This window comes from Rissa tridactyla, chromosome 2, assembly GCF_028500815.1.
Source record: "Rissa tridactyla isolate bRisTri1 chromosome 2, bRisTri1.patW.cur.20221130, whole genome shotgun sequence".
Classification (NCBI taxonomy): domain Eukaryota; kingdom Metazoa; phylum Chordata; class Aves; order Charadriiformes; family Laridae; genus Rissa; species Rissa tridactyla.
The window spans coordinates 119,913,796-119,939,243 of record NC_071467.1 but is presented as its reverse complement, the minus strand read 5'-3'; the positions used below and the strand labels follow the sequence as shown (position 1 = coordinate 119,939,243).

General features: G+C 41.6%; 2 protein-coding genes across 10 annotated transcripts in view; one reads left to right on the top strand and one right to left on the bottom strand.

Moving 5' to 3' along the window:
- Positions 1-25,448, top strand: part of FYCO1 (FYVE and coiled-coil domain autophagy adaptor 1) — a 55,257-nt gene that overhangs the window by 16,833 nt on the left and 12,976 nt on the right. For 4 of the 5 annotated variants that reach the window (XM_054189987.1, XM_054189988.1, XM_054189991.1 and 1 more), the window contains 9 exons: positions 525-668; positions 2,095-2,188; positions 2,595-5,225; positions 6,227-6,319; positions 7,351-7,469; positions 10,612-10,779; positions 11,210-11,359; positions 12,821-13,026; positions 13,365-13,509. In XM_054189987.1, the coding sequence (XP_054045962.1) occupies positions 525-668; positions 2,095-2,188; positions 2,595-5,225; positions 6,227-6,319; positions 7,351-7,469; positions 10,612-10,779; positions 11,210-11,359; positions 12,821-13,026; positions 13,365-13,509 (3,750 nt within the window). The remainder of the gene's footprint in view (positions 1-524; positions 669-2,094; positions 2,189-2,594; positions 5,226-6,226; positions 6,320-7,350; positions 7,470-10,611; positions 10,780-11,209; positions 11,360-12,820; positions 13,027-13,364; positions 13,510-25,448) is intronic. The other variant, XM_054189990.1, reaches the window with a different exon arrangement.
- CXCR6 (C-X-C motif chemokine receptor 6) lies at positions 18,787-24,092 on the bottom strand. Of its 5 annotated transcripts, none has more exons than XM_054189994.1 (4): positions 23,877-24,092; positions 22,558-22,680; positions 21,179-21,246; positions 18,787-20,464 (listed from the first exon to the last, which is right to left on the bottom strand). In XM_054189994.1, exon 4 carries the CDS (start codon positions 19,870-19,872, stop codon positions 18,835-18,837), a length of 1,038 nt encoding a protein of 345 aa, XP_054045969.1. In that variant the 5' UTR covers positions 19,873-20,464; positions 21,179-21,246; positions 22,558-22,680; positions 23,877-24,092; the 3' UTR covers positions 18,787-18,834. The 5 variants fall into 5 exon arrangements, with proteins under 5 accessions (XP_054045969.1, XP_054045967.1, XP_054045968.1 ...); XM_054189992.1 differs by having other exon boundaries at positions 18,787-19,895; XM_054189993.1 differs by having other exon boundaries at positions 18,787-21,246; positions 22,558-22,647.

Here is a 25,448-nt window from a genome sequence, read left to right as displayed (position 1 = left end):
AGGATTAATTTAAATGTGCTGTGTAAAGCCCTGGATAGCATCTCCGGATTGTCACACAGAGAAACAGCTTACCCCTGGCCAACCAACACTGAAGATAGTTTGTAGCTGGTTGGAGGGGCACCGGTAGGGCTTTTAGAAAAAGCCAACTATTTGCAGTGTATTTAACTGTGGTTGCTGCTTTCTGTCCCTCATTTTTTGATGTATTGTGTCCTTCAGTTATTTACTTTATGATTACCCAGTGTATAGCATTTTGTCTTGCCAGTGTTTTGCCCAAGCACTAGAGCAAAAAATATTTTGTGCAGGGGCTCCTTTAAAGACATTTATGTGGAATTCATTGAAGCTATTTGATTCATTGACATCGAAGGGATGGGATGTTGGTTGTTGGGTCTGGTTGTTTTCAGTTTGCGTTTAGAATACCATATTATAATTTTTCTGGGGTGTAGCGACTAATGATGTTGTGGGGTGAAACTGCTGCTTCTTTTTTATTTATGAATAAGTATTACTTTTTTTTGTTTGTTTTCAAGTGACTGGTACTATGCAAGAAGTCCATTTCTGAATTCCAAAATGAGTTCTGACATTGTGGGTCAACTCTATGAGCTCACTGATGTTCAGTTTGACTTGGCATCAAGAGGCTATGATTTAGATGCTGCTTGGCCAGCATTTGCCAGGTAAGGTAGAAATACTTTGTCGTTTTGTATTAACAGGGACATAAAATACCTGCCTGCTACAGAATCTGTAAAAGCTTCTGGTTCTGAAGGTAGGAATACTTGCATTAGAGCAGTCATACTTTCTCCATGTAATTAGTTGTTATGGTTTGAGAAAACCCATAACAATTTATTGTTGTTTAGACAATTATTCTATCACCCGATGACCCCTCCCCACCTGGAAAGGGGAGTTGGGGAAAGCAAGGAAACACAAGGGTTGAAATATAAATAGATTTAATAGGATAAGACTAAATAATTAACAATAATACTAAAGAACCAGTATTAATCCTGATAGTAATATAAGATATACAAGAATTAGACAATTATATCAGTAGGAAGCTATGCACTCCCAGCAGTGGACATGTCGGACACTGCGAGCACAACAACTTTGGGAGGAAGGGAAGGGCTCAGGGGTCCAGCACTGGGGCAAGGAGTTTCTCTGGACCGCCGCCATCAAAGGAGAGAGAAACTATGCAGCAAACTTTCTAATTTGTATAGAATGTGACGTTCATGGTATGAAATAATCCTGTTGGCCAGCTTGGGTCAAATATCCAGGCCTCACTCCTCCTCATCCCTGTGCCTGGCAAGGCTTGAAAACACTGAGACCTTGAATTCCACATAGCCTAGCTGGCTATAAAGTAAATATTTTCACAAATTCAGACACTAGAGTCTTCCAAAAGTGGAGTTTTCCCCAGCATTAGAAGAGAAATTAGTCCTGTGTTACTCAGCCCAGGATATTAGTCTATCATCAAATTGGTCTTTTTTTTCCCTTCAATAAACTGTGTACCAGAGATCAGAGTTGATGCTCTGTAATGGAGTATTTCCAGTGCCTGCAGTTTAGGCCCAAATCCCAATCCGAAGCTATTCTCATCTTCACAGGCACAAGAAGTGTTCTTAGATCCTTCTGTCTTAAGAGCTGAGACGTCTAGTGACTGAACAGCCAAGCAGTGTGCTTCACTTGCAGCAATGGCAGAGATGACAATATACGGTCGCTACAGCCTGATCCCACCCCAAAGAGGGGAGTAACAAAAACTAGTAGGTCTGATCCAGATCCATTTGTAGCAGTGGGTGTTTTCCAGGGCTGCATGCTGCCACCATCTGGTTGAGCCGCCACCACACAGCAATACAATTTCTTATAGCGAAGATGCATTGGTTCTTGGGAATGTGGGAACTCACGGCTAACCAACCCCACGATCTTTCAATAGGTGCCTTTGATATCCCCATTTTGTTTTCCATCAGCTTAGGTAGTTGTTGGCCCAGACACCAGATGCAGTTATGTCTTTTTGTATGTGGTAGTTACAACTAGATAAATGTTACATGTAAGAGTAGAATGACATCTGTGTATGTGCTTAGATTTCTTTTATATATTGTTTCTCTGTGTGATCAACAGGAGGACGCTGTCCTCGCTTGGATCTTCAGCATATTTATGGAAGCCCCCAAGTCGCAGTTCCAGCATGAGCAGTTTAGTGAGCAGTTATTTGCAGGTAAGCAAATTACAAATAAATGTTTATGTGGTATGGTAGATTTTTAATTAATGGCATAGTTCTAGACAGCTTGGAAGTTTTATGGTGATTATGACTCTTAAAATGGTAAACTACAAAACGAGTTCTCAATTAAAAGTAAAGGGAATTGTCCAGTAGCTGATTCAATCCGCTGAATGTGCAAATCTTGTAAAGAAAAAAAAATATATTCAGAAGACTGCCTGCAGATGATATGTTTTCATTTTTTTTGGTGAAAACAAGCCCCATTTTCTGTAAGTTGGTATCTTGTAATGCAACATACAACATTACTGTGCGTTAAGAACCCAAACTTGCTCTCATTTGAGGCCATCATTTAAATGAATATTTAATCTTTCTTAAACTTTTTGGTTTTCCCCTTCTGTTCATTTAGGCCCAAGAGTTTCCTTCCAGCCCTGATGCAAATAGTTCACTAAATGTTGAACACCTTGAGGGCTTTGAAGAGATGCGTGTAGAACTTGACCAGGCTGAGCTGAGGCAGAGGGAACTTCAAGATCGTATTCACCAGCTAGAAATGGAAAACCAGGAGCTCCAGGCAGCTGTCAACCTTCAGAAAGAACAAGTACAGGTAGAAAAGGAGAAGAGCAATAACTACAGCGAGGAGAACTCCCGGCTGACAAAGATGATCACAGAGTTGCAGAAGCAGTGTGAGGTCTCACACTCCACTCAGAGCACTGTTCATGACCTGCAGAAGTGCCTGCAGTCACTGGAACTGAATGCAGTGGAACAGCAGAAGGAATACTCAACAAAGCTGGAGCAGCTGGTGACCAGCAAGGAAGACTGTGCCTCAAAATTGCAGGTGTTGAATCAGGAGCTGGAGGCATCTAGGGCTTTGGTTGCTATGAAGGATCTTTGCATTGATGAGCTCAAAGCCAAGCTGAGTTCCACAGAACAGAAGAACCTCAACCTCCTTGCAAAAGTTGATGCTGCCTTGGAGGAAAAGGGACAGCAAGCCACAGCCCACTGTGACTCTGCCCTACAGATACGGGCACTGTTAGAGAAGCTTCAGGAGATAGAAAAGGAAAAGGCAGATATGCAAAGACTCAATGATGAACATGCATCTCAGCTGAAAGCAGCAAGGGAGGAGCTGCAGCTGAAAGAAGAGGCACAGAAGGAACTGGAATCCAGATACAATCGCCTCACTGCTGACTACAAAGAAGAGAGTGAAAAGCTGCGTGGGAGCCTGGAAACCATGGCAAAGGAAATGGATGCAGTTCAGAAGGCCCTGACCCTGAAAGGAAACGAGATGGCTGAGCTCCAGACCCAGGTAATGGGGTCGCTGGCTCAGGTGGGGTCACTGGAAAAAAAACTTGAGGAAGCAAGGAAAGAAAAAGAGAAACTTGAGGAGGAGTATGGTAGGAGGGAAGGAGCACTGAAGCAGGAAGCCCAGTCGCAAGCAGAGCAACTTGAACTACAGGAGGGTCGCTTAACAAAGGTGAGTCAGACTGCACGTAGCCTTGAGGATCAAAACCAGAAACTCTTGTCTGAGAAAGAGCATCTCAGCCAGAAAGTCAAGGAGCTGGAGGAGCAGATGGAACAGCAAAACTCTGCAGTGAGTGAAATGGGTGAGGAAAGCAGGAAACTGAAAGCGGAGAATGCAAATTTGCAGCAGTCCAAGAAGAAGATGGAAGGGAAGCTGAAAAATTTGGAAGCTTCTAAAGCTTCCCTGGAAGCCGAGGTAGCCAAGCTGAGGGCATCTGAGAAACAGCTTCAGAGTGAGATAGATGATGCCCTGGTGTCAGTTGATGAAAAAGAGAAGAAACTCCGGGGCGAGAACAAACAGCTGGATGAAGACTTGCAGAATGCCAGGAGGCAAAGCCAAATTCTGGAGGAGAAGTTAGAGGCTCTGCACTCAGACTACGAAGAACTAAAGCAAAGAGAAGAGACCACCAAGGAGTCTTATGCTTCACTTGAAGGACAGCTGAAGAGTGCCAAACAGCACAGTTTACAAATGGAAAAAAGCTTAGGCGCCTTGAAGGAAAGCAAAGAGTGTCTCCAGTCACAGCTCACAGAGAAGGAAGCAGAACTGCAAGGCATGGAGAGCCAGTGTGAGCAGCTAAGAGCAGAAGCTGAAAGACATAGGAAGAAAGCAGAGACCCTTGAGGTAGAAAAGCTTAGTGTTGAAAAGACATGCCTTCATCAGACAAAGCTTATTGAATCCCTCACATCGGAAAAGGAATCAGTGGAACAACACCAACTACAGCAGGCGGCTTCTCTGGAGAAGGAGGCAAAAGAGCTGGCTTCCAGATTGACTGTGAGTGAAGAGCAGTTGGAGGTCAACCGAGGGGAGGTGTCTAGACTGCAAGCAGAAGTCCTTGACCTGCGAGTCAAGCTTCAGCAGATCACTGATGAGAGAGAGCAGATGAGAGGTCAGCTGGCAATCACAGAGACTGTTTTGAGTGAGCAGAAGGCACTTGTTCAGCAGCTGAAAGAGCAAAGTGAGTCACTCAACAGAAACCATGTTCAAGAACTGGTGCAATGTAAAGAAAGAGAAGAAGTGCTGAAAAAAGAGCAGGAGACAGCAGTCTATCAAAAAGCTGAGCTGGAAAATAATTTCATGAACCTGAAGGAAGAGCTATCCAAGGTTAAACAGTACTTGGAAGTTGCTAGAATGGAAAATGAAGAAAACAAAGATCTCCTCCACAGGACCAACACGGATATGGCTGAACTTGGTATTCAGATTTGTGCCTTGACCTCTGAAAAGGTGGATGCAGAAGAGCAGTTATCCCAGGCCACAGAAAAGCTCAAAGAACTGGAAGAACAGGCAGCAGAGCAACAGGAGAAGCTGAAGCTTGACATCTCTAATCTCAGACAGGAGAACAAGAGCCTGCAAGAGAAATTAGAGGAAGCTCAAATATGTGCCGCAGCTGTCCCAAGTCTGCAATTGCAGCTGGAGACAGTAAAGAAGCAGGCACAGAGTTTCCAAGAGACCAGCCAAGAAGAGCTATCTGCAATAAAATTTCAAATGAGCACAGAGATTTTAAATTATCAGACAAAATTCAAGGTAAATTAATGTGATTATTATAGCTGAGGGAGCTGTGCAGGATTTCCCCTGCTTTACCATCTGCTGCAGCAATTACTGGGTGAAGTCCTACGGTTTGTGTTGGTCAGGCTCTGAGACTAGCACGCAGCTAGCCTTAGCCTGGGAATCTGGAAATGTCTCTACACTCATGACCTAGGCCTATTTGAGGTAAAATAACTCTTCACAATTTTTTGGAGATGTATAGTATGGCCATCCACCCACAGTGGAGAGGCCATGTGGTATGGAAAAGCCAGACAGTAATGGAGAAGGCGACGATTTCTTACATTGGCACTGAAGGTGGTGTCTTCTGTAACTGTTCCCTATGGTCACAGCTCTGATTTTTTTTTCTTTTTCTGTAGGAACATTGCAGGACCTGTTCCCCACACTCATAACACCACTACTCCTTAAAACTGATTTTGATGAAAGCAAACTTAGACTGAGACCAGATATTTTTGCAGTTAATTCCCGCATGTATTTTTCTTTCAACTACTCAAGGTAGCAGCTGAGAAAATGAAAGTTTTGCTTCCAGTCAGCCCTGTATATGTGAAACGGCACACCTAGAGGCTGAAGATTTTATTGTGTTTGTTCTGCCATTCTGAGATAATGTCTAAAACTGGCAGTTGATCAGAGGCTTATGCCACTGGCGGTATCCAAAAATCCCACAAGTTTGAGAAAATAGCGTACATTCATTTACGTTTCATTTTCATAAAGACTTCTTAAACCTCAGTGTTACTTGGGCTCTCTCACTCTTGAGCCAGAGCATTTTGCAGTTGGCCCTTCTTTTTGTTGAGAACTTTAATAGCCCATAGCAAGTAACAGTAAAACACAGCTGGTCTGCCACCACAGAGGGGAGTTTCCTTGAATCCATGAATTGGATGTCTCTTTAGCTGTCTTTCATGAGCTTGACAGTGGTACTGGGAATTTCGTAGATGAAGGAGCGGCTGCTAGAAGAATGCTAACTCCTGGCTCAATCTCTCTGCTAGGCTGTCAGTGAAGAGTGTGGGAAAGTAAGAGAGCAACTCGAGGAGCAGAGGCGACAACAGCATGCTGCAGAAGAAGAGATTGCAGAGTTACAAGTAGGTGCTTGATCCGACTGAAAGACAGAGGTGTTTGTGTCAGCGGGCATTAGTGTTAGAATTGAGAAGGCAGGCAGCATTTCTGAGGACTGGCTGGTGAGTCTGAGAATGCCCTTGAATAAGTACAGGTGCTGCAGACAAAATACTTGGCAGCTGAAAGTTAGCCACTGAAACAGAGGTTATGAAAAGCACAACAGCACTTAGGATATGTCATGTTTAATCAGGTTTTATGTAATACCTGGTTATGTGTACACATCTTAAATGGGGGTGCAGGTTTAAAAGGTGTCTGTCTTTGGCCCTGCATGCCCATTGCACACAGCCACACATGTGAATCCAACTGTTTGCAGGCTGCAAGGAGCACTGAATCAGAGAATTAATCTGGCTGAGAAATAACCCAGCCAGAAAAAAATAGGGTTTTTGCAATGCATTTATCAAACAGTTGAGTTAGGAGGGCTGTACTGAGGTATCAGGAATCCAGAAAAAAGAAAATTAATGTTATTGAACCTGTCCCTGCCTGCTAGCAGAAAAACTTACATCTTTAGATGCAGTTAGGTTTGTTCCTTGAGAACTCCAAGTTTGGCAGACTTCTCTGGACAGGCTAGTTGTGAAAGAAGTTTGTTTTTTTTATATTGTCCTTCATATTTCATATAGCTTTAATAAACAACATTTTCCTCATGTTTATTTTTTTTCTTTTGAAACTTTTAGGTGGTGAAAAAACTTTTAGGGCGTATTCTTTTGCCATTATCTTTGAGAGATTTTCCTTGATAAGGAGGCTAAAGCTCAACTGACATGGACATGGATTAGAGGCTTAATACTGTCTTACTTTAGAGTCTTTCCCTTATTCAGTGTGACAGAAGTAATCAGTCACTGGTACACAACTAATTAGTGTCTGCTTATACAATAACATCTTAATTGGTGGTTTGGCTTTAACTGATTCTTTTAAAGCATTGTTTAGGTGTCTTGGTAATTGTCCAGTGCTTGGTAAAGTGTTGTTTTCATATGTTAGGAAATAAATTAATTTATTTCACTAGGCTGCAAATACGAGTTTGTCCAGAAAGCTGGAGGAAGCAAGAGAGCAGCTGTCTGAATCAGAAACTGCTCGGCTGCAGAAGGAAGAGGAGGTGACATCTCTGAGACAACTCTTGGAAAGGTGGGAGTTTGGGTTCTTACACAAGCTGTTAATTGCAAGCCAAGCAAGGGGCCCAAAACTGAAGCATATTGAAAATTGCTGTGGTTTATGAAGTAGCATATGTCACGGGGTTTATATAGGGCAAATAGTGCATGGCCACTGATGGGGAATACCAGATTGACGTTAAGATGAGAAATATGTAAATTACACAGCAAACGTGAATGCAAGGTTTAAGTTTTATTGTATTGTTAATTTAGCTGATGATGTAAATTCATTGTATGTTTTCCTTTATGAAACTGGAGACATTTTACAACCTCCTTTTACCTTATAGGTTAGTCATAAAATCAAACCAATATTGACTGGGGGTTTTTAATAAGGAATGGAAAATTTGCACTTTTTGACTGTTTGTTTCTTCTCTCTTCTCCATGAAGTTTCAGGGAATCAGTAAGAATTATTTGAATGGGACCACATCCTGTATGTCTTTGTCAGGTTTCTTATCAGCTTTAAGTATCTAACACAGGCTGTGTTTCCATGGTCTATAACCTGGGCCTGTGTGGTGCGGATTATCTAGCAGTCCGAAATAGATCTTCATGAGGCATGGGCTCACACAGAGTCAAATGGGTTAATCAAAACCAAATTTTTATGTTTTTGTGCTGATATCATCTGTCTTTGTGGGAAGACTGATGATTCTTGATCTTTTCTGAAGTCAATTTGTACTGTTGTCAGTACAAAATCATAGAATGATGATCTAGTTCCAATCTCCATGCCGTGGGCAGGGATACCTTCCACCAGACCAAGCTGCTCAAAGCCCCATCCAGCCTGGTCTTGAACACTTCCAGGGATGGGGCATTCACAACTTCTCTGGGCAACCTGTTCTGGTGCCTCACCGCCCTCAGAGTAAACAATTTCTTCCTAATGTCTAATCTAAATCTAGCCTCTTTCAGATTAAAACTGTTACTGCCTGATAAAGAGTCCTTCCCCCATCTTTCCTGTAGGCCCCCTTCAGATACTGGAAGGCTGCTATAAGGTCTCCCTGGAGCCTTCTCTTCTCCAAGCTGAACAACCCCAACTCTCTCAGCTCCTCTTCATAGGAGAGGTGCTCCAGCCCTCTGATCATCTCCGTGGCCCTCCTCTGGACTCGCTCCAACAGGTCCATGTCCTTTTTATGTTGGGGGCCTCAGAGCTGGACACAGTACTCCAGGTGGGGTCTCATGAGAGCAGAGCAGAAGGGCAGAATCAACTTCCTTGACCTGCTGCCCACACTTCTTTTGATGTAGCCCAGGATGCGATTGGCTTTCTGGGCTGCAATCACACATTGCCAGCTCACGTTGAGCTTTTCGTCAACCAACGCCCCCGAGTTCTTCTCCTCAGAGCTGCTCGGAGTCCATTCTCTGCCCAGCCTGTATTTGTGTTTGGGATTGCCCTGACTCACGTGCAGGACCTTGCACTCGGCCTTGTTGAACTTCATGAGGTTCATACAGGCCCACCTTTCAAGCCTGGGCAGGTCCCTTTGGATGGATAGAATCCATTCCCTCCAGCGTGTCAACCACACCACAGTTTGGTGTCATCAGCAAACTTGCTGAGGGTGCACTCGTTCCCACTGTCCATGTTGCTGACACAGATGTTAAGCTGCACTGGTCCCAATACTGTCCCCTGAGGAATGCCACTCATCACTGGTCTCCACTTGGACATCGAGCCGTTGAGTGCAATTTTTTGAGTGTGACCATCCAGCCAATTCCTTATCCACCAAGTAGTCCATCCATCAAATCCGTGTCTCTCCAATTTAGAGACCAGGATGTCATGAAGGACAGTGTCAAATGCCTTGCATAAGTCCAGGTAGATGATGTCAGTTGCTCTTCCCTTATCCACCAACGCTGTAACCCTGTCATAGAAGGCCACCAAATTTGTCAGGCACGATTTGCCCTTAGTGAAGCTGGTTTCAGATCACGTCCTTATTTTCCATGGTTTCCAGGAGGATCTGCTCCATGATCTTACTGGGCACAGCAGTGAGACTGACCAGCCCGTAGTTCCCCAGGTCTTCCTTTTTTCCCTTTTCTAAAATGGGGGTAATGTTTCCCCTTTTCCAGTCAGTGGGAACTTTACTGGGCTGCCACAACTTCTCAAATATGTTGGATAGTGGCTTAGCAACTTCATCTGCCAGTTTCCCTCAGGACCTGCAGATGCATCTCATCTGGTCCCATGGATTTGTGCACATTCAGGTTCCTCAGGTGGTGTCAAACCTGATCTTCTCTTACAATGGGCAGTTCTTCATTCTTCCAGTCCCTCCCTTTGTCTTGTACAACTTGGGCAGTGTTTCTAGGGCACTTGCCAGTGAAGACTGAGGCAAAAAAAGTTGTTGAGTACCTCAGCGTTGTCCATGTCCCAGGTTTCTCGTTTCCTTCTGGAGACAGCCCACATTTTTCCTTGTCTTCCTTTTATCACCGATGTACCTGTAGAAGCTTTTCTTGCTGCCCTTTGATCTAACTCATATGAATATCTGAATTCAGCTGAATTGGCTGAGTGAGTTCAGGCCAGCTCAGCCCTTCATGCTGTGTCACTGTGGCATTTTTGATCCATTTCTAGGACTCACAGTACTGAAATTACCATATTGTCAAGCCAAGACTTACATTCTTGGGAGCTTCCTGGGGACAATTCTTTCCACTGACTGTGCAGTGAACTGAGTTGTCTTAACCTTTAGTTTTTGAATTGCATCTGTGTTAGAAGAATATAGTGAGAAACTGGTTTGCTTCCTTTCGTGAACATGAAAGCTATGGAGGAGTATGTTGTGTTAAGCGGCCCTGTTGTGTGCAACCTGCAAATGCTGGGCAGCCTGCGGCTATAGGACTTACCCCGTTTAGCTCTGTTTGCAGCTGCTGCTGATCTTAGCTTCCAAGGACACTAATTTTATTCCCAGTGTGGTAGCCATCATAAGCTTCGCTATGAGCAGGGCATCCAAGAAATTGCTGATTGCTGACTGTGTTCACCAGATAACGGTGTGCACTTTCAGTGATGCAGAAAATGGGAGATATAAAAAATACGCACACTGAGAACTATTTCACTGACACTACCTGTTTATCAGGGTGGAGGACCCCTTTCTTCCATGGGGAAGACTTGAATGCACATGAGCTAATAACAATTCTTAATTGGCTTTGTATTTGGTCAGGATCCAAAAAGAAGCTGATGAAGCAAAAGAGAAGGTCCTGGATTACAGTGAGAAGCTCAGCAAGGTGGCAGCAGACAAAGACAGCAGCGACCAGAAGTTATTTGCTGAACTGGATGACCTGACAAGAACAAAACAGTTCCTTGAAGAACGTTTGATAGAACTTATCAGGTTGGCATCAAAATAAACAGTAAGCAGAAGTGAAAATCCTAGGTTAGGTTGTTAAGGGGTACTGCCTGCGTGGTTCAGTCTTGTATTCCTGAATTGAAGATACAGGTAATGGCCAAGTTCATCAGCAGCTGAAATTTTGCATTTCCCTAATGCAGTCAAAGATATAACACCCAATATTATCTCCTCCTTAATTTGCTGTTTGTTTTGCAAAAATATGTAGGTGTGTGCATGGCACGTATTTTTCTCCCTCCCACCGCCCCTTCCCTATAGCTTCAGTAGGTTTCTTGATCTGTCTTTATTTCTGAAAGCTCCTCAGAAGTTACACCAAATCAGTTTTTACTGGGAAGCTTTCACCAGCATGGTTGGTTAACAGTAAACCAGCACTGATAATTTCTATGTGTTTTTCTTTCTTTTAACTGTATCTCTGCAGAGACAAGGATGCTTTGTGGCAAAAATCAGATGCTCTGGAGTTCCAGCAGAAGCTTAGTGCAGAGCAAAGGTGGCAGGGGGACACAGAAGTTAATCATTGTCTGGACTGCCAGAGAGAGTTCTCATGGATGGTGCGCCGACACCACTGCAGGTCAGCTTGTTGAACTCTGTTACGCTGTTCAAAAGCAAAATTCAGTATGAGTGTTTACATGAATGAAATTCTTCTTAACGTTCACAGTTCATTGGTCAAAATTGTCGATACAGGACATTGTAGAGGCTGAAAGAACACATGAGCTCACAAGGACGTAAGAGACATTAGTGGAAAGGTTCCTTGACATGTATTAAGGCAAAGATCTTGATGTAACTGATTTGAGGAGTCTGTCAGTTTCTTATTTCTGGAAAATCACACCGTACATAGTATGTTTCTTTGTAAGATGGTGTTTTTAAGATATTTATTATGCCCTGCTGTGTGCATGCTGTAAACAATATTCACTAAGATGGTTTTGCTATTGTGATGGAAGTATTCCAGAACAAATCCAACATGCTGTGCAATTATAAATTTGGTTACTTACAGGAGGTATGTTCAGAGATAATTACCGGAAAAAAAGTTAATATTAAATTATTTCCTATACAGTTAGCCTGCTTGGAGTTATTAGTTACCCGATCTAGATGTATTAAAATATATTTAAGTGGATACATTCCAGAGTTTTAGTGATATGTTTGTTGTGGCTCTTTACTGTTCTTTATTGTCATGACCTGATTCATCATGTAAGGTATGTAGTACTGAGACTGTTTCAATTGCATTTGAATGTAGGGAATATTTGATGGGTGTTAATAAATAGTGAAGTAATTTCCGGTAACAACTTCCAAATTACTCATTTCTATAAAATCTGTGAAACCTGCTTGTGTTTTCACCTACTAATGATTTAAATGATTATGAAAAACAAAAACACGATTAACAGTCATCTCTGCTGGGTGCTTTTCATCATGGAAAGCTTAACATGTTCATTAAAAAGTAGTTGACAGGTCTAACACTGAGAGACTGCAGAGCAGAGAGGGCAGGAGGGCTGAATGTATATGTATGTCTCCAATATTGTTTCTTCTTCCCTCTCTGAAGGGGAGAGGGGTGATTACTAAGTGGAGACACATAGACATGTTCTTACAGTCCTTACAATCAAAAAGAGTTTTGCTCTACCTTAGTTTGAGATTTGGCCTGTGCAATATTATTAAGTACATTTCCCTTGTATGTACTTTATATATATATATATATATATTATTTTTCATATTGCATACTTGTGGGTATTTAATTGTTTCATATCTTTATATTTAAATATATATTTATTTGTTTAGTATTTTTATGGGTTTTTTTCTGTTTTCCCTATTTATTAAGGCAGCAAAGTATGAATGTGAATTTCTGTCCTGTGTTTGTCAAGAAAACTTGCTTCACCTCAGAAAACAGCACAGTCTGTATTATGATATCTGCCATGGATGTAGCGTTCGGGCTTTTGCAGAAAACAAGACCATTATGACAAAACCCCAGACTCTGTCATATAGATATGTTCTACTTATATGTGGTATTATTCTAACACCTGCGGTTTCAAATCATTTCTAGAATGTGCGGTCGCATTTTCTGCTACTACTGCTGCAACAACTACATGGTGACAAAGCCAGGTGGAAAAAAGGAGCGTTGCTGCCGAGCTTGCTTTAGTAAACCTAGAGTCATTGTGGACAGTACCGATGACTCTGGATCCAGTGCCAACCAGGAAGGATCACCAGCTTCGTTGGAATCACCTGTGTCACCATCTGAGAAGGCTCTTGGTTAGTCTATTGTTTGCATGTTGTGGATAAATAAGTAGGGTTCTTAGACATTCTCCAAGAAACAACACGGTCACCTCCTGTCCCAAGGACCTGCATGTTCATGGAGTGTTTTCAGGGTGGGACTGGTCCCATCTTTGATTGGTATTGACAGAAATTTGCATGTATATTAAATGAGTGTCAGTCAGACCGAGGTTTTCTCTTGGTTCTAGTAGCTATCTAATGCTTCTGTAAAAGCAGAGGAAAGGCCTAGTCTTCCCCCTTAAGGGTTTTGCTTGTTTGTTTTCCAGATAACCAGCTAATATTGTTTATGTTTCTTTTCATGCCCTTCTATGGCACAGTTGCAAGTGAAGCCTGTAAACCACTAGATGATGCAGCATTTGATATAATCACCGATGAGGAGCTGTGTCAAGTACAGGAATCAGACTCTCTCCACAATGAAAGTGAGATGGAAAGAGACTCTCTGGATCAAAGCGTGACAGATCTGTAAGTAAACACTGCTTCATGGAGAGGGAACTCTTTTGGGTTTTGTCTGGAGTGTTGTTTGTGGGTTGTTTTTTTTTTCCTATTCAGTGATAGCCAACTGATAGCCAACTTCTGCATAAATAGAAGACACTTCTGTTCCCAGCCACGTGTTCAGTAGCCCAACACAAAATAATTTTGGCCTATTTGCACAGTCAGTATCAAATCTAGTAAATTGAAACAGCTCCGTACTTTCCCTCCACTTGCTTCACCACAGCACAGAGGAGTGATCCCAGTTCTGTGCTGTCATCAGGCCAGCTGTCACCATTAAAATCAGCTTGCAGGCTATACTGGATCACTGATCATTCACACTTAACTTATAATAGGAGCTAAGCGATACTCTGTCAGACTCACCATTACTTAATAACAAGAGAACAAGGAGGTGGGGAAAAGATAAGCAAAGATGTGCTCTTTCTATGACAGGCTTCATTGAACTGAATGTGAAATAACTGGTCTGTGTCTGTAGGATTCCTTACTACTTTAAAGGCAACAACTTACAGAAGAGAAATAGAACAGCAATTGTGTAGCTAAATCTGGCACAAGTTTGCTCTTTTTTTCTGAAGAAAATGAGAGTGAATGCAGATTTCGGTCATTTTTTTATATCTACTTCTACATAAATTAGCAATGAAGAGGATCTAAGGCCATCTGAATATCTGAGTACTTGGTTGGCAAACTATGTTGTAGTATTATAATTTAATGTATATCCGTGTTTATACAAAATATTGCTTTACTGTTGTTCAGATATTTTCAAATATCTTCCAAAATTTCTGTCCTGTAAAATGCATTATCTTTCAAAAACTTTTATATATTTGAGAAGAAAAAAAAAAAAAATTTCACCTAAATTCTGTAGTTGTTTTGCTTCTGACCAGAAAAATAAGCATGATAAATCTAAATGCTAAACTGAAAATAGGCACAGAGTAACGAGCCTGCTGCTGAGAAAGCAGACTTAGACTTTTTCACCTTCAACAGGCCCATTTCCGGCATAAACCACAGTGACTTGCAATTTGGGTACAAGACAGACTGTGCAGACTTGGTTTTTTGGAAAAAAAACTTGTCAAAATTCTAAATTTTTGTTTCTCGGTGAATAAGTTCTGTGTATTCTGCCTATTTTGCATACTGTTGTATACCGTTGACACTGACAGTATATTCATGTTCATCATGCATTGAGCAGACAGGAACAAACTGAGCTTCACAATGCTCTTGTGAAGTTAGCATTGCCTTTGTTTTCCAAAGGGACAATTTGCAGTGGGGGATTTTTGTTTGTTTGTTTGTTTTAAGAAGAAAAAAAAAAGTGTAACGTACTACTACTTTGAATTCATGCTATCTGCAGAGGGGATATCATACCTATCATAGCTCCAGAGCATGAGTTAGCTGTGGAGAATAAAACCAGAAGAAAAGAAATAAATGTGTGTCACCGTTTTTTTCAGTTTATGATTGGGCTAGATTCATCTTGTCCCACAAAGTATTCAGGAAGGAAAGATTGCCATTAACAATGGAATACTATTCTTGAAGGGTGCTCATGCAACATCCTACTTGCACCACGTAAACTTTTAAAGGCTGTCCATCTCCCCTTGTTCACAGATTATAGGCAGGAAAGCCAGGAACAAGTGTTTTATCGTCTGTCACTCTTGGCTCATTAGTGTTACGAGCCAGGGGTAAGAGTCCTACTGTGGTCGTACTTGGAGCTTGAGACATACTTTGCAGACCATACCTGCCCTTCTGTATGACACTTGTGACGTGTAATGTTTGAAAGGTCTCACTAGCCTGAACACTGCAGGAAAATGGCTTTCTTGCATTGTGGATGACTTGAGCATCTTGTGTTGATTGTGTGGTTTTGTGTTACGGGAGAGATGCAGAAACTGATACATGAGGCAGGCGATGGTGTGGCACCTGTGGTATGTGTTGAAGAAAAAAAGCAGCGCACAGCGTTGATTATGAGAGCACAGAAGTTTTCTCACTTGTCTCTGTGGTGAGGAGCGTATGTATACCCAAAGCCTGAGCGTATCTTAGTGCACGAGCAGATAACGCGGCATTTGATACCATGGGTATTTGAAGGTAAACATGCCAGAACCACTATACTGAGTTTGAGCAAAGGTTCTGCTAACCTTCTGTCCTGTCTTTGATAGCAGCCCATAGCAGATGTACTGATAATTTCCCATTGTGTTTTCTCCCACCTTCCAAGGATCTGCATCTCGGGGACTTGTGAGCTACTGGTTTCACCGCTGCAGATTTCTTGGCCATGCTGGACTGGTGGAGCACCTTGGCTTCATATAGACCTTTGATGGTTTTTTTTGTGAAAGTGTCCACCTAAATGTGGCCTGATTGCTATGTGGAGATTTCAGGTAGTCCTGAAGCATAAATAACAATCCACTGGCATCCCAATAATGTTTTCTTTGCATGAAATTGAATAGATGGGGTAGAATTTGCTTTGATATTGTGCCTGGGGAAGACAGAAAGGATTCAAGATTGTGCTTGCTAGATGCATGTCTGAGGAATGCATATAAATAAGTTAGTTTTCAGGCCACTTCTTTATTGGAATTCTGCTGAAAACAGTCCAAGTTATTTGTTTTTTTGCCGGAGATTTGAACTAATTGTTGCAGCTCTAAAAGGGAGGGAGATGAGCAGCCAAGAAAGGGAAGAGAAAGAGGCTGGATGGTCCAAATAGAGAGAAGATCTGCAATAGACATGCTCTGTTGCCAGAGTTTCTTATGGCTTTACTCTGTATGAGTGTCTGGATGAGGTTTTTGCACTGGCCTTACCTTATTTTGGGTGTGAGTCCTTGCTGGACTGGAAATGGGAGCCAGTGCTCAAAGCAGTGAATTGTCTTAAAGTACATTTTCTTATCTATTTGTCCCCCTTTTGGTGTCTACTGTACTGTTATTCTATTTTTCACTTGTTCTCTTCACTTAACTCTGCCCCTGTAGTTCTTTCCTTGAAATGACATGAAATGATTACAACGGCTTTACTTCATAATGGCAGACTTTGAGAGACTGCCTTTCTTGGTACAAGTCAGTTCAGAACCAAATAAAACTCATCTTGGTCATGAGCTGCACAGGTGTGTGGCAAAGTAAGATATATGCAGTGCCAGCATAACTCTGACTGACCTTGAAGCAGCTTGTTCCTTACGGTTAGGATTAAGCAGCAGTTGCTTTTTGTGTTCAGGGCTGTTACGTGAGTTTGTAGCAACCTGATTGAAATCTTAACGTGAGAAGCTGAGGTAAGTTGTGCGATTGCAGTACACCTTGCTACTTCAAGGCTCATGGGTTCTCTTTTGAAGTGTTGTATTTTTAAACTCTTTTATTTCTAAAGCATTCACATTTGTAGATTGTGTTCTAAAGCAAAGGTCAGGATATTGCATAGCACTGGGTCAAAGTTCCCAGGGCAACCAGTGCACTGTATTTCCATTTTAACATATTGTAGAAATTACATGCCTGCAATAAATGTTGCAGCAGCAGAATCAAGGTCACAGACAGCAGAAGTGTTTAAAAAAAAAAAAAAATTACCACTACCCTGGTACAGAAACAAAGAGTTTATTCACACCTTGGTACTGCTTTTGGTAGAAAGGACATCTCAGCCTGTCTGCACTGTGGTTGCTTTGTTTTGGATTCTTTTTTTCTTAATGACTCATAACACTCTTTCCTGACCTAATTACAGATCACATGGCCGGGCAGGCTGCCAGCATAGCCAAAGTGGGGAACTGCGTGTGGTCTGGTGCACTCGCTGCCCTGCACAGAACCAGCTGGGCGAGGAGTGGGGACAGGAGCGCTTCTTGTCACCCTCTGCTGGGAAAGCCTGCCTTGCAACTGTGTGTTGGAATAGCAGCTTTACTTGCCACACAGATGTGAAAGCACAGCACGTTCCTTCCTAGTTCTGTTTTTTAGGATATTGCACCATTTCACTATGGGAGAAACAAGAGAGATTATGTAGTTAGGAGAGGATTGCCTAAGCAGCTGTTTTCTATGGGGAAAAAGGTAACACAGACACAATGGTGCCCATAAGGGTCAGGTACCACTGAGGTGCAGTGATCTGGCAGGAAGGACTGAGTGTTAATGGGGAGAAAAGGAACATGCAGAGCGAGTGTGGTTATTGCAAGAATGGTTTGAAACAAGTTAAAACTGTTATTTCAAAGTGGTAATGCAAAGGACTTCCAGCCTTTGGGCCAGACCCAACCCTGCCTTCATCATAGGCAGCCCACAACTGCATAAAGCCCTCCCTCTGCTCTTCTCCAACATCCCTTCTTTCTTTTCCCTATTCCAATCTCCACCCCTGTTGTGCTACTCTGCAAGAGACTTGCAGAGAACTTTTGCATACTTTCTGACCCAGCTTGCACTGCCCTCTTTGCACTTTTTTGCCTCCCACTGTGGAAAGGAGGGACTGCAGGAGCAGGGAAGAACAACTAAGGAATCCACAGCTTCACGGCAAGGGAACCAGGGTGCCAAGGGGATGCCAGGAAAAACAGACTGTAAAGATGTCATAGTGCAAAGAATGTGTGGGAATTAGGGTGTGAGAGTTTGCGTCTACGGAACCACAGTTCAGTGTTAGAGCCCATGTGCAGTATGGTATCTCTTGTGTTGACAGGGTGCCTAGTCATCTGGCAACATGAGTTCTGTTAACAGAGGGGAGATACAAAGATGTGTATGGGAGATTCAGGCCATGAACCTAATATTAGGTGGAAAACAGATTAAAATGCTGCTTTATTACAGAAATTTTAGATGAATGCTAAAGGAGTGTGTGTGGAGACCTTCTCCCAAATGGAAAAAAAAACAAAAAAAACAAAAAAAACCAAAACACACAAAAAACCCCAAGTACACATGAAACTCAGCATGAAGATTGAAATGTGTATGTTTTTAATCTAGAAATTATCATGAAATGAATAAGCCAAACTAAAATATATATCTTTGAAACAAAATTCATAAAATAATTTGTTAACAAACACCCTTAATGGAAAAACAGTAGGCCAGAGGTTTGGTGAATGTCTCCAGCCCCTCTGGAGTCATGAAGTCCAAGTTAGCTTTATGTCATGAAGAACAGTGTTTTATCTCATTGTTTCTTATACCTTTTGAAGATCTTCTGCACAGTTAACTCAGTTACTGGCTTTGTCTTAGAATCAGCTCTGACTAGGAACACAGGAAAAGCTGAAATATCATGATTAAGATATTTTGGCCTAAAGCCAATCACAATGTCTTTACTAATGGGATTGTATTTCCTCTTTCATGCAGACTACCTATCTCAGTATTTACAAAAAAAAAAAAAAAAGCTGTAAATAGTTGTCAGATTTTCTAGGCAGTTTTATAGTGGGTACATGCTTGTTGCATCTGCATTATTTGAGGCAGTAAAAGTCTTAGAGCCTTCTTCTTCAGTGGTTTGCCACTGTTTAGCCTTAACTTGCCGTTTGACGCATCTTGAGTTTTTAATAATTTTCTGTAAGTTCCTCCTGAATTTTACCCCCATGAAGAAATACAGAACAGGGTTAAGACAGCCATGGAAATAAGCAAGAGCTTCTGTTATGATGATTGCATATTCAAAGCTGCTGTTCAAATTAAAGCTCCAGTCTATGATCTTTATCAGTCTCAAGAAAGTATAGGGTGACTGAGTAAGAATAAATATTGCAACTACAGAAAATATTTTTTTTAGAGATTTGTTCTTTTGAAAACTCCTGGCATGCAGTAAGGTTCTAATAATTAGTGAGTAACAGATGATCATGGCTAGCATGGGAATAAAATAGCCAAGGGTCACTTGGATCACTTCAAGAGCTAGTTCTGTGCCATGGTTTGGGTATTCTTCCTGACATACTGACTTATCAATACTAAACACCTTACTAAAAATAAACTGCGGTGCGGCAAATGCTAGTGAGATCACCCAGATCAAGACACAGATTAATTTGCCCCATGTCATTCGTTTGGTTTGACACATATGTGCTTTGGTGGCAAAAGTAATAGCAATAAGCCGGTCAAAAGTAATGGACGTTAGAGTTAGCATTGAAGTGTACAAGTTCAGAACATACAAGCCCCGTATAGTACGACATGCCACAGTGCCAAAAATCCACTCCTGACCAGCAGAATACGCCCAGAACGGCAGCGTCCAAAGGAAGACCCAATCAGCTATTGCCAAGTTCACCAAAAATATATCTGTCAGTGTCTTCAGTTTCTCATAGAAAACTAGTATGACAAAGACCAGCGCGTTTCCTGCTAGCCCAAGGATGAAAACAACCGAGTATATACAGGGCAGGAAGACTTTTATAAATGTGTGAAAAGTCTCACTTCTGTTTTCATTGGGATCAATGATGGAGAAGTTGTAATAAAAGTTATCAGCATCTGAAGTTGCCATGTTGCCTTCTCTTTAAAGGCAGCCTGTAAGGAGACACATTGAGATTTTTTTTTACTCAGTAAAGAATGAAATCCTGATGCATCCAGGAGACAGACAAAATCCTAAGTGCTAACAGATAAGAGCTGTAGTAAAACATCCATGATGACAGCCAAAAGCAAATATATTTATTTGCTGAAGAGGGTTGTCTTGACAGTCAAGACCCAAACACAACAGCTGGTGGATTTAAACACATCATCTGTTACCAGATTTATACTGACAGTGACTCAAAAGATAAACAAAACAATTACAGAGGCTTCCGAAAACAGATTATGGATTAAGCTTTCAAATACATCAGTGATTTAGTGTTTGGATCAAGGTATTCTGGAGGAACCCATGAAAGAAACAGAATTTGTTTTGCCAAATTCAGCCTTTAGGCTCAGGTTGCAGGCTCCAAGCCTCAGAGTTGTTTGGCTTGGGTTGAACCTGTCTTGAAAAGTGGGGTTTGAGTCTCAGTGAGCAAGCGCTTTAGAGCTTGCGGTTCAGCTTATCATTTAGATGTTAGTCACATCATCAGATGGCGGCACTTCTTCCTTTCCCCTTCTCAAGTGACTTACTGAAAACATGGAGTTTTTTTCATTAATGTCTCTTCCTCGTTTGATTTTGGTTAATCTGTTTCAAACATTTGTATTAGTGTCAGGGAGAGGAGGAACCACTTCTCTGTCCACCCCCCTCCTTCGCATGCCCTCTCGAGAGCTGATGCAGTATGGCAGTGTCAGCTCTCCAAGGCAAGGGCATGTTTTCTGTCAGGGCTGTTGCCAGCACATGTAAGAGTAACAGCAACAACCAGATTTGCAAGCTGTTCACCTTGTAAATAAAGCCTTTTGTGAGACAAGTTAATAAGGATTTCAAAGATTTTGCCTAAGGTTAAATGTCCTCTCCCTTGAGCTATAAAGAGCGTGTTTCTATGGGACGAATACTACTACAAGATATTACTCAGCATAAGATTAGCAGAATTCCTCTCTGAATCATTTAGATTGGCAGGAAGGCCTCACCTGCGTGAGTTAATAATGTGCAGCAGTTACCCAGAAAGGTAGTTTCTGTGGTGCCAAGAAGCAGAGCCAGTGCAGTCTGTTTATCACCAGAGAAGTACTATAAAACTGCGTGGCCCTTTGAAAAGTTACTGGCTCTTCATAAAATTCTTTACTTTTCAATTCAGATGGAGGCCAAGCATGGGATGAAGATAATCTGCAAAAGTAAGTTAGGCTCAACAACATCAACAACAACGTACACTGAAACAAATGGAAGCACTGTGTTTTGTTTTACGTACTATTTGCAACAGTAGTCAGCTGGTGTTTCTTGCCTCTTTCTTGTAAAGGAAAGGTGTTTTCCTCTGAGCTGAAAGAGAGTAATTACCAGGCACTCAGTTTTGATAGTTTGATAACATAACATTTTGTTAGTATCCTTACTAAAGTAGTACAGATCCTTCTGGTGTCCAAGTTACTGGAAATTAGCCTTTAGGACAGTCTTATTGGCTCTTCGAAAAGACGAATTTTTAATACCTGCTTTTAATCAGTAACTGGGTTTTTTTCCATAGTAAGATACAGCATTTGGTCTCTGGACAGACCAAAATATTTAAAATTTTACCTAACTTTTTTCCTATTACATTAATGTTCTTCACAGGAATTTTCAGATTCAGGCATTAATGCCCTAATTTGTTTTTGATGAAAGCAGATGGGAGTTTTACTATGGATTTCATATGGAAGCCAGGCTAGGACAATTTTTGAACTTTGGCTGTGAAAAAGTTTCTTATATACAAATAGAAGACACTGGCTTCTAATAGTCTTGTCTCCCACACACACCAAGATGAGCAGATCTGCATATTTTCGGAGAACAGAATGCTGCAGAGGAGATCTGTCTAAGTTGAGAACGTTTTTTAACATGTCACAAGCTTTACACTTCTCAGTTAGCTGGGCTCCTAAACTCAGAATTTATGGATCATGTTTTAGGAAAGAGGTGAGGTGACTGGAACCATCAAACAGATAGCCAAGGATTAATGGGAGTCCTTGAACATGACCTTTCAGCTGATGCTCTAGAAATTTATTTTCACGTTAAATTCTTGTGATCTTAAAGGCCTTAAGTTTTCTTTCTTTTCCTTCTTTCTCCTTCCTGAATATAGCCATTTAAGTTCCTTCTTGGTGTAACAGCAGGAGAAATGTGTTTTTATTATGCTGGACAGCAATAAGGAGTTGAGAAAGAGCTGCTAAAGCTGAAAACTTTTTTACCTCAACTGTTGTGTTCCAGACAAGCTGAAGTACAGCTCAGAATTGTTCAAGAAGGCTCTCTTAAAGGCAGATCCTGTATTATGAGGCTGAACAGTTTCTGCATCAGCTGACCACCTCTGCCAAATATTTTCAGTCTTTGCTACTGAAAATGTGCTTTAAGGGTGTCTAAAGCAGTATTGAATTTAAAAACACAGGGGGAGATCCTTACCTTCTGCAGACCAGACTCTCCACTCCATTAAAACACAGACCAGTATGCTTTTTTCTCTGCTACCCCCCTCCCCCAGTGGATGGTAACTTTTAAGAGAAAGAAAATCCAGCAGTTTCCTTTAAAAAGGTTTTCATTTATTCATGATGCATGTTATTATGTTACCTGATACTTTTCTAGCCAGAAGTTTTTAAAGCATCCTGCTTATTACTCACACACCTAAGTTAGAATCCGCATTGTATGCTGTCTCAAACTTCAGAGTTGTTATGCCTTGTCAGACTAGTCGTTCATGGAGTTATTCCAGCTTTCCTCAAAGGAAAAAAACAGTAGTAATCTTTCTACCTGGGGTGAGATAGTGGGAAAGCATTGTGTTAAGTAGATAGGGAGGGGGGAGGAAGAAAATTCCTTTGTCAGGAGACTAGCAAGCAGGATGAGTTTATTTCCAGGGAAATGTTGTTATGGAAAAAGTCTGTATAGACTGAGCCTAAGTTCTAAAAAGATTAAGAAGTTTAATAGAAGCCTAAATTGGATAGGAACAACATCACAGGCAGAGAAGTGAGCTAAAGATAGTCATGCAGTGTCCAATGTCTTAAAATAGGACTTGCTTTGAGGTCTGGTTCTGTTAAAAATAACTCTCGAATTAATGGAACGGAAATGCAAGCAAGTAATGGAGAGTCTGAACAAGCTATTCTGGTTTGGCCCAGCATGGATAGTTCTCCTCCTGTCACCAGCTGCTTATCATTTCCACCACGCTGGGAACTGGGCATCACAGGAGCTGGTACTCTCAGTATTACAGGGGTTTTCCCCCATTTGGTCTCCATGGTCTAATTTCTGTTGTGCTGATCAGCTATCCTGCGTTAGTAGTTGCACCTGAAAAGCAGGGCATAAAAAGCAGTAATAGTGATCCTGCCAGTTGTTCCTTTCTGTTGTTTCAGGGTTCCAAACAGAAAATCCAATACAGATCACTCTTTTTTAAAATAAATATAAATAAATAATAATAAAAAGCACAATTTACCATGACAATATATACAGGCTATAAACAGAAAAAGGTAAATAATGGTCATCAGCATCATGTGATGTGCCTTGCTTAGAAATGAACCGATTTCGTTACCAAAGGGTTTTGAGATAGTCATCAGAAAAGGTGAAATTATCTCATATATATTTGTTGGAAGAGATGAGAGGTTTTCAAGTTATCAGTTGGAAAAACAGATTCTAGAGCCTAAGTGGAAAGGAGGTAATTAACATACACCCTGTGAGTTCCAGATATCCAACAAATTTGTCTAAAGACCTTTTTCAAAAACAAGCAAATGTAAACCAAAGAACTACTACAATAACAAAGCATTGGAGAAGATTTAATAAGAAAACAAGAATGCAAATCACTATCTTCAACAGTCTGAATAAAATGCCACCCTTTCTCTTAAATTTTGCATAATTGGGGTGGACGATATGTATGATACTAACAAAATCTTTCATATTTGAATTTTTGTTCTTTTAAACTGCCTACCTATTCACCTGAAGTCAAGAAAATAGTCACTTACTAGACGATGTCGCATCTTGGGGGAACACAGTCGTCTTATCTTTCAAAGGAAATGTGAAAGCAGCAGTCTGCTTTATTTATCAGTGCTAAAGCCTGTGCCGCTACCTCACAGCTTTCGTAGTTGTTGTTGACCAAAGCAACGTGGTATGAAGTTACTCCTTTGTTTTGATTCTTGAGTGATACTGCTACAGATACGATTGTATGAACAAGCCGTGCTCTCAAAGTCCTGTTCAAATTCACTTACATGTGGCCGTTCATCTGAAATGTCCAGAATCAAAATGATTTTTCAAAAGTTATTTACAAAATTGTGATTTAATCTGTATTTACTGCTTACTGCAGGGGGGTGGGACTAGATGACCTTTAAAGGTCCCTTCCAACCCAACACATTCTATGATTCTATGAAGATTTTGTTGCCTGTCTGAGATGAGCTAGAGATAGCTAGAAAGATATTGTGTTGGTGGCCGTCCCCAAGTGAGTTTTTTACCTTTAAGGCAATCTCAGCCCTAGTTAAAGTTAGCACGGGTACTAAATTTTCTTTCCAAGTCAATGAAAGAAGCTGGGAGGGCTTCCATACATTTACAAGGGAGCTGGAGGGGGCCTACCCTATTCCGGGGGTGACTTTTCACTCGCAGCGAAGGCAGGGATGGGTATTGACTTACAGCCTGTGGGTACAAAATATGGGAGAGAAATAGTTGTGAGGAGGCTCTTGAGAGGGTTCAGGGAAGTGGATGTGTCTGGGTAGCCCTGCCCGATGAAGTGATGCTCTGCTGTTGTTTGTCCCTGCTGTAGTAGGGACATCTTTTGTGCACTCCTTTTAACTAAACTACATGCCTGGCCATCACCACAACTCAGCGTGAGATGCAGCTTTCGTTTCGCCTTTCCTGTGGTATTCCTTCAGAGGAGGAGCCTGGTACCTGCACATCCCATAAAGCAATGCACTGCATGCAGCATGCATAACATTTGATGTGGTTTCCTACATGTGTTTCCTAGCTGTGTTTGTCAGCTGTGCTCACTTCCCTAGTGAGCTTCACTGCTCTTGATAGCCTTTAGAGGCTCATCTTCAGGAGCAGTGACTACTATAGAAAAGGAGTAGCCTTGCTTGTGGGCAGATTCTGTGAGAGAGGAAGGCAGTATTCAGAGAAACTAGCCCGTGCAGTTAGACCTTTGCAGCAGCCTGTGGGACAGTAGGTGGAGTGCTTCTGGGACTCTGTCCTGTACAGCAGTGTGCTTGTACTTTTGAGTAATTGAGTTTGGTACCTGCAAATGTGTATTAAAAAAAAAGGCAAAACAAACCACCAAATCTTACTTAACCCTACAGCGTCATTTACTGAAAGAAGACTACTTGCACAAGAAATGCAAGGCCCTGTAATGCTCTTTAAAATTGAGTTTTCCCTTGTGCTTCATTGCAAGCGGTAGCAACTCCTCTGTCTTGGAGAAACAAACCGGCAGCAAGGTGCTAAATATTCACAAATTGTTTCTGTCAAGCAGAGGAACAACAGGTTTGCAACAGCCACCTGTTTTTAGCAGTTATTTTTGGATGCAGAACAGGGTATGAGGATGATAAAGCAGGGGC

Coding starts and splice junctions, on each gene's coding strand:
- CXCR6 (XM_054189994.1), bottom strand. CDS start 19,872: ATGGCAACTTCAGATGCTGATAACTTTTATTACAACTTCTCCATCATT.